General features: G+C 38.2%; 1 protein-coding gene across 1 annotated transcript; it reads left to right on the top strand.

Moving 5' to 3' along the window:
- Positions 1-3,227: 3,227 nt before the first annotated feature.
- On the top strand, positions 3,228-8,316 carry agmat (agmatine ureohydrolase (agmatinase)). The gene is made up of 7 exons (XM_050064840.1): positions 3,228-3,588; positions 5,255-5,457; positions 5,597-5,645; positions 5,787-5,982; positions 6,294-6,473; positions 6,685-6,769; positions 6,870-8,316. The coding sequence occupies exons 1-7, from the start codon at positions 3,284-3,286 to the stop codon at positions 6,941-6,943; spliced, it is 1,092 nt and encodes a 363-aa protein (XP_049920797.1). The 5' UTR covers positions 3,228-3,283; the 3' UTR covers positions 6,944-8,316.
- The last annotated feature ends 668 nt before the right edge of the window (positions 8,317-8,984 follow it).

The raw sequence follows: 8,984 nt of genomic DNA, 5'->3' as shown, positions 1-8,984 counted from the left end.
TACCTGAAACCAACTGCGATGAGATGCTGTGTCCTGCGAGCTCAGTTCCAAACAAACACCGCAGAGATGAAATTCCGCCTCTGTGGCGACTTCCGTATATGGGCAGACATTCTACAGCTCTGGGCCGACCCAAAGCCGACGTAACAGAGACGTTTGATGAGCTGGGACAAAAGAGTATTAAATTTAAAGATACCTGCCCATGCGGCCGACGCTTGTCAGACGTTATAAATTCAGGGCCGATGTGTAGTTCTCAGGCCGACGTCGGCCAGGTGTATGTGTGCTATCTGGGATATATATATATATCACATTTTTCACATCACTATATCACCGTTTAGACTAATCTGATGTTTGTAAAGTCTATAACCACAATGAGTGAACAAACATTACTATTTGTGTGCACGTATTTTAATTAATAACATGGTTATCGTAGATACGCTGGGCTAACCGTTAGCTGTTAGCCGTTAGCGGTGTCTGTACTAACTCATTAACTCAATAAACGGTCCGTGAAAAAAATGTTTTTTCCAGCGGATATCTTAGTTACAACATGATTGAGCTAGCAAAGCAGTTTTGTGTTGCTAAGTGTAGTATTTATTCAGTGTTGGGAAATCACCGTGTCTAGAAAGCATCAGTGGCTGCAGCTGACAGGGACAGCTAACAGCGGCAGCAAAGCTAACATCAGGACGTCATCTGTTAAAAGCCTCCCGTTGTCGGATACGACATGAAACTACTCCAGTTAGCTCAATCATGTTGTAACTAAGACATCCGCTGGAAAAAATATTTTTTTCACGGACTGTTTATTGAGTTACTGAATTATTACAGACACTGCTAACAGCTAACGGCATCCCTACGCCCCTACTTCGCCCTGGTCAAAATGGTCGCGCAACGATTACATCACATCCAGAGCCCGGTAACTTTACAGGAACCTTCCTCCTACTCCGCTCTCTCAGTGGAGACACGGCAGTTGAGAGGGCCAAGCGAAAGGACGTTCCTGTAGTAGTTCCTGCCCCCCAAATAGTACCAGGAACTTCTTCAGTGGAAACGGGCCTAAAGTGATTATTGCATTCTATGATTGTATAAATGTGAAGCCTATATATAGAATACTTTTTTTTTTGTTGACGTTTCATCAACTAAAATGTTCGTCTTACGTCTACGACCTGGAGCCTTTCCCTCTACATTTTGCTAAACTTCAGCAGCGGGGGCCTGAAGTCTCTCTAGCGAGGTTAGTTATGGATTCCAAATCCAAAACAAAGGAAAATTTTTGGAGGAAAATAGAGGATTTAATAGTGTCTGGACAGATTCATTTGCTTTCACCACCAACACTGCAAAGTTACAGTAAATAAATATAAATAACCCACTGACAGTGTAGCCACCTTGTAGTAAATCATACTAATGAATGCTCATTTAGACCTGTTTATAATGCTGATGGGCTAATTCAGACTTAATAGGCTGTTACCTTTATTCAAATATATTTTGCAGTTCCAGACAGATTTTTTTCCTTTTTCTTTGGCCAGTAATGGCTCATTTAATAGGCTAGTAAAGGTTGCTGACCACTGGGCTAAACCAATCGTCACAAGGTGGTGCCTTCACCAGCTCTAAAAGAAGGAGAGAATTCTACTGAAAGAATCAAATCCATTTTTTATCATGACATATACTAAATATAAACAATTAGATAAACAACAGCACTGCTGGAGACTCTGTGGGCAGGTGAATGCTAATCACTCCCATATATATTGGTCACGTATACAATCACAAACATTCTGCGATAGGGTTATTCCAATCCTTGACAGAATTTCTGGGTACAAGATTCCAAATGATCCACAGATTGTGAACTTGGGACTGATACCTGAGGACATTTATCTGTGAAAAATCCTGATACTGTCTTGTAAAAAAGGTCATTACTAGGAGCTGGATGAAATGTGACCCTCCAGGTCAGTGGATGGACACTGTAGAGGAACTATATTCTATGGAAAAACTGACCTCTCACCTAAGGACTAAAGCAAGGACAAATACACAATGCTAATATGTCGTCATTTTTTTGTAAGGCAAAGACAATTGGTATTATAGATATAACACATGTTTATACTTGTAAGTCATGGATAATGGGTATTTTATATGATATACTAAGATTTTAGTAAGATAGATATTTGGTAATTACTTTTATATACATGGGTTACTTTTGTGTGACAAAGTTAAAAGGTAATAACAATGGTATATTTAGTCTTAGGTATAGTATTATCTATATAAGGAAACTGCATGTTTCATTTCACTCAATGACTTATGGAGAAGGGGTGGGATTTAATAAGTTTATACTTCCTCCCACTTATTTTCGGATGTGTAAATCACACTAACTATACACTGACAACTGCTTTACATTATGCTTTTCATCATTTGTAAATACTGCTTTCTGTCTGCTTATTTGCATGTTCATGTCTTTTTTTTATACGTTTGAAATACATATGAAATATCAATATAAACGGACAGAAAAGAAGAGAAAAGAGGTGTTGTTGGTCAGCTGTATCAAAAGTTATGAACTGAATGCAGTGGCATTCTATCTCAAAAGTAAATAAATAAACAAATTAGTAAGTAAGTAAATAATAAATAAATTAAATATAAATAAAAAATAAATTAAAATTTTTAAAAATTGTATGCCGTCTTTAATCCTGACTTGCTATATCATATAAATCTTCCTTTTAAAAATAAATATATATATAAAATAAATATAAAAAATATAATATATATATATATATAATTTTTTATTTTTTAAGGAAGATTTATATGATATAGCAAATCTGGTTAAAAACGGCATACAGTTTTTTTTAAATTAATATTATATTCTCACGTTTTCGATACCGTCTTAAATGTGACTGAATTCTACCATATTTTCAGTGACTCAAATTCTGAAGTCAAGTTAGGCTAAAATCATTTTCACAGCTGCCCCTCCTACCTGCTCTGTTATGGACTCGTGTTGCCTTCATGGTCAGGACTCACATCGCTCATATCTTAAATCTGAAAACTACATGTACATAAATGAACGACATGTAGCAAACGTATATCTCACCTGTAGTGATGTGATGAGAAGAGATGCATTTAACCCAGGAGCGTGTGGTAATTTAATAAACATTTAATACTATCATAGTTTACTTTTTGTCAGTTACTGTACAGTTGATAGAGAATGTTACGAGCTTTGGAGGAAGCACCTAAAGTATCATCAGGACTCCGTTAGTCCGTGTGTTCATCTCAGGCTGCTCTCAGCTCCATATCACAGCCACAGCTCACAGTCAGCATGTTTTCATGTTGGAGAAACTTTAATATAAGTCGCAGAGTTACTTCCGGTGCAGCGGACTTGTTCTCTCTGCGGACACGTCAAACTGCGTGTGTGTGCAGCGACAGACGAGCTGTGTGCATTAATCCCAACAGACAGAGTTCAGGGAAACGGTACAATGTGCCACCGAGCGCAGAGTTTGTCGCCAGGGTGTCGGGGATCCCCACCATGGCCAAGTTACCTTTCCAGGACACAGCCGAGGGGCTCGATGCGGCGTTTGTCGGAGTACCGATTGATACCGGGACCTCCAACCGACCCGGAGCAAGGTGGGGTTTCTCTCTGCAGCTGCCTGTGGCTGGAGTTGGCCTGTTACTGTCTGCAACAAGGGTCACAGCTACTTTACAGTATTACTTTACTATTATGTAACAGTGTAACTTCCTTTTTACAAGTGTACAACCGCAGCAGTTACTATCAAGGTTATTAACATACATTCGAACTGAATATATGGAATGAAAGGTGGAATATATAGAATTATAGTCTGATTATATGGAATGAAACTTGAATATATGGAGTGAACATTGGAATATATAGAATTATAGTCTAGATATATGGAATGAAATGTAAATATATGGAATGAAAATTGGTATCTATGGCACTATAGTGTGATTATATGGAATGCAACCTGAATATATGGAATGAAACTTGGAATATATATAGTCTGATTATATAGAGTGAAACTTGAATATATGGAATAAAAGGTGGAATATATAGAATGAAAGTTCAAATATATGGAATGAACCTCAGATATATGGAATGAAACTTGAATATACAGAATAAAAGTTGGAATATATAGAATGAAAGTTTGAATATATGGAATGGACCTTGAATATACGTAATAAAAGTTGGAATATATAGAATGAAAGTTTAAATATATGGAATGGAACTTGAATATATGGAATAAAAGTTGGAATATATAGAATGAAAGTTTGAATATATAGAATTATAGTCTAGATATATAGAATGAAATGTAAATATATGGAATGAAAACTGGTATACATAGTATAGTGTGATTATATGGAATGAAACTTGGAATGTATAGTTATAGCCTGATTATATAGAATGAATCCTGAATATATGGAATGAAAGGTGAAATATATAGAATGAAAGTTCAAATATATGGAATGGAACTTGAATACACGGAATAAAAGTTGGAATATATAGAATGAAAGTTTAAATATATGGAATGGAACTTGAATATACAGAATGAATGAAAGTTTAAATATATGGAATGGAACTTGAATATACAGAATAAAAGTTGGAATATATAGAATGAAAGTTTAAATATATGGAATAAAACTATTGTAAGTATTATAAGTATTGAATGAAATCCAAAGCTATTTATTATTATCTGTGACAAAGGAAATCATGATATTCTCATATTTAAGAAGCAGGAAACCAGCAAATTTTTTGGCTTTTTTGTTTTAAAAGAATTACGAAAATTATTCAGTTATCAAAATAGTTGCTAATTAATTTTCTGTCCATCAATTACTCAATTAATTGGCAAATTGTTGTAGCTCTGAATATATCCCTGTTCAGCTTAGTGCAGTGAAAGTGTCATGAAATGAAAAAAACTGAAGTTCAGCGGTTGCACAAAGTCCTAGTTAAGGTTTTCTCAAAATAAAATCATTTGCACAAACCACCCTTAAGTCTTCTCCTTAAGGTTTCCTTAACATGTTCACTTAAGTATTTATGGTTTTATCCTTGTCTTTGTCTTATATTTAAGGAATCCGTAGACTGTTGCACAAAAGACCTTAGCAACCAAAGCAAGGTAAAGAAAAACTTAAGGAGAAAACTTAAGGTGTTTTGTGCAAAGAGGTTCCCCAAACATGTTTGTAGTGTTGTACTTGAATAGATGTGCTTTATTAATAATAACAGTCCACTTTGCTTCACAGCTTTGACATTAAACACCTGATCTTCCATCTACCGCTGCAGGTTTGGTCCGAGGCAGATCAGGGTAGAATCTGCCATGCTGAGATCTTATAACAGCGGCACCAGGGCGGCGCCTTATGAGTCCCTCATGGTGGCTGATATTGGGGACGTCAATGTGAATGTGTATGACCTGAAGGACACCTGCAAACGCATCAGAGAGGCCTACAGGAAGATCCTGGCTACTGGCTGCATTCCTCTGACTATGGGTGAGAGTGAAGAAGAAGTTTACATAATGTCTTATCAAACAAGCCCTGCATTGTCTTTACGGCTATTATCTATTTAAATAACCTTATCAGCTGTAGTTTATGTTCGGTCAAAGGTCCTTAAAGTCTTTGTTGTCTGCAGGTGGCGATCACACTATTGCATATCCCATCCTGCAAGCTGTTGCTGAGAAGTAAGTTTAGGCCACCCTTCATTGCCAGACATGATATATGTGATCAGATTGATTTTATATCAACTGGACAAGTTTAGCTAATTATTAACTACCTCTTAACGATTTCACACCCTGTGTTCTTGTTCTGTATGAATCCGTCAGGTATGGCCCAGTGGGTCTGGTCCATGTGGATGCTCATGCTGACACCAGTGATGTGGTCCTGGGGGAGAAGATTGGACACGGGACTCCGTTCAGACGCTGTGTGGAGGAGGGGCTGCTGGACTGCAAGAGAGTGGTTCAGATCGGCCTGCGTGGTACAGGCTACTCTGCAGATTCATACGAGTGGAGCCGGGCGCAGGTACCTCTGCTACAATACTTGAGGTGTTGGTGAAAACATGAGGCAGAAGAAGGCAAACATTGTGGTTTTAATACATCTGAAGTTACAGTTATCAGTTCATTAATGTCATTATGTGTCATCACTGGCATGGTAAATGATATGTGGTACATCTTGTTGTCATGGTAACAGGAAAAGAAACCTCATAATCTTATTACCAGCCTGAAAATGAAGGAAATCTGAAACGATTGCATCAGAGTCAATGGAGCACAGCTGTGTTGCATGTCGTTAACCATTTAAGCAAAAAACAGTGATTGTCTTTGTATGTTGTGCAGGGTTTCCGTGTGGTACAAGCGGAGGAGTGTTGGTTCAAATCTCTCGCTCCTCTGATGGCTGAGGTCCGAGCTCAGATGGGAAAAGGTCCAGTGTATCTCAGCTTTGACATCGATGCTCTTGACCCGGGTTTCGCACCTGGAACAGGCACACCAGAGATAGCAGGCCTCACTCCTATACAGGTCAACACTGAAACAGACTTTAATCTCTCTGAACTATCCTCTGTGACTTTATTCTGAGGACACTGTTATCATAAGTAAATAATTTCTTGACTGCACAAGCAGTGTAATGTCTGTGTACAGTAGGAGGCTCTTGTTTAAATACAATTGAATTTTCTGTTTTATTTAACTTCTGAGCTGTGTGAATATATTTCTGTTGTCTTGTTGGATTTAGGGAGTTGAGATTATTCGAGGCTGCCGTGGTCTGAACCTTGTTGGATGTGATCTGGTGGAGGTTTCTCCACCCTACGACACCACAGGTACTTTTCACACTTTATTTTACATTAAACTATTTTTAAATGTACATTTTCGTTTTACAACCATTCTTTATATATCTTTATATATCTTTTTCCTCAACAGGGAACACTGCACTGACTGGTGCCAACCTCCTTTTTGAAATGTTGTGCGTCCTCCCAAAAATTAAATACTACTGATCAGTACAGACCACACAGAGCAAATTGAACAGGTAGTTTGTTAATAATGAATGTAGACACCACATGAGCCTCTTCTGCCAAATAAACCAGCAAGAAAGACAAATCACCCAGCAATTACAATTTAAACTTTTAATCAGTAAACATATTACATTTTATTACAGCTGTTAAGAACATAAATCCACTATTGATGATAAGTTGAAACACTCGACTGTAGCAGACATCACGTGCACTAACTTGTAAAAAGATTTTTGATAAATCCATGTATAATATTCTTCTGATCTTTTAAGTTGCCTTTTAATAAATGATCTCAGGTCCTATACTGTAGATGACATGATTATCTCATGTACAACCCAAAGTGCCAAAAAATACAGTGTTAATGACATTTTTACACTTCATGTTGACAAATCAGTGAATAAATCAAGCACATACGAAGTTTTACTTTTATGTGTCATGTCATATATTTCTATATCATACGATGCTATTTGGAAAGAACTTGTTACATGCTATCAATGCATGGTTGAGTGTTTCTGCAGCAGTGACAGTGAGGGTCAGAGGGGGGCAAGGTTTTGAAGGCTGCTTTGGTGATGTGGTTGACATAGGACAGGAACAAGAGGGTGGTGTCACGGATAACTCCAAGGTTGTGGCTTTGGATCTAGAAGGGGATATGATGTGCAACAAAAGTTCCACAGCTGGAACTGAACCGGTACTTAAAGTGTGTTTTTCTCAAACCTGACATGTTTGCAAGTCACTTGCGGTCCATTCAGAATGGACATGTGACCCATCAGTAGGGAACCACTGACCTAATGGATCTGGCCTGTGTCCCATCTGTGTCACTGTTCGGCATACATGGTGCTTTTGCCAATGGGACTCAGAGGCAAACCCGAAAATGTCTTTGGTATTGTTCAAGTCAAATTAAAGAAGAACCTGGTCCCTAAAACAACACATCTCTTTATTATGTGCGACCAGCAGGATGCAATATGTGAGTGGAGGGTATATTGGGTGTCCCCCAGGGGTCAGTACTGGGTCCACTTTTATTCATCATCTACCTCATTCCCCTGGGCACAATCCTCTGTCACCATAGTATTAATTTCCATTGCTATGCAGATGACACACGGGTCTACATGAATACTAACTGCCTAACTTAAAACACCTCATGTGATGTGTTTAACTGTTGCATCACCTGGGAATTTTCTATGACTTATCAGGTATGAACAGATGTTAAAAACAAGCTCAGGTCTCTTCTGTCCATTGTCTGTTATTGTCCGATAGCACAGAGCTTATCAAAGACATGACATGGAAAAATGGTTGCTCGACATGAACTCATCAAAGCTGAGCTACTTTCTTTCCTCAAGCTCCTTACTGTTACTGTAAATGTCAACTGGCTTCTTCACTTTAAACACCCAGTAGTGTCTGAAAGGCTACTCACAGCCAAATATGTCGAAGCAGAACCTGTCAGCTTTGGTGGTGTAGAGATAAATGATTAACATTTGTGCAAGTAATGCATTTACTGTCAGCGTCACCAATGAAAAATTCAATCTCTTAAGGCCTGGTGAAATGACAGAAGTCCAACGAGGTTGGAAACATCTACGTAAATTAATATTTTTTATGGTTTGGAGTCAGTTGGCAGCCATTACTCTTCATGCTGATTTCCAATAGCCTTGCACCTTCATGTGAAGTGTGTACAACTTTCAAATGAAATGTTTTAGTCATCCTTCCATGTAATGCACTGCCTATCCTGAGAACAAGACAGCCAGTCCCTGAGGAAGGTCTTCTACAACCTACTTTTGATACATCATGGAAAACTTCCCTTTGCCTCTGATGACTTGATGTGTCAGGGCCACCAAGGTGACTGGTTACTCATGTCTCATATCCAAGACAGGATATCCACAAACACACACATCAACCTTTTTAACTCACATCGAGGACAAGGCTGCTGAATAAATTTAGATGATTTACAGAGTCTCCATCTCCTGCACCACCTCTCTACTGACAGACTTAATGTGGATGCAGCTGAAGCACCACTCAGAGATGATCTTTATAA

The sequence above is a fragment of the Epinephelus moara genome, chromosome 16 (assembly GCF_006386435.1).
Source record: "Epinephelus moara isolate mb chromosome 16, YSFRI_EMoa_1.0, whole genome shotgun sequence".
NCBI lineage: Eukaryota > Metazoa > Chordata > Actinopteri > Perciformes > Serranidae > Epinephelus > Epinephelus moara.
This window is presented reverse-complemented; position numbering and strand designations above follow the sequence as displayed.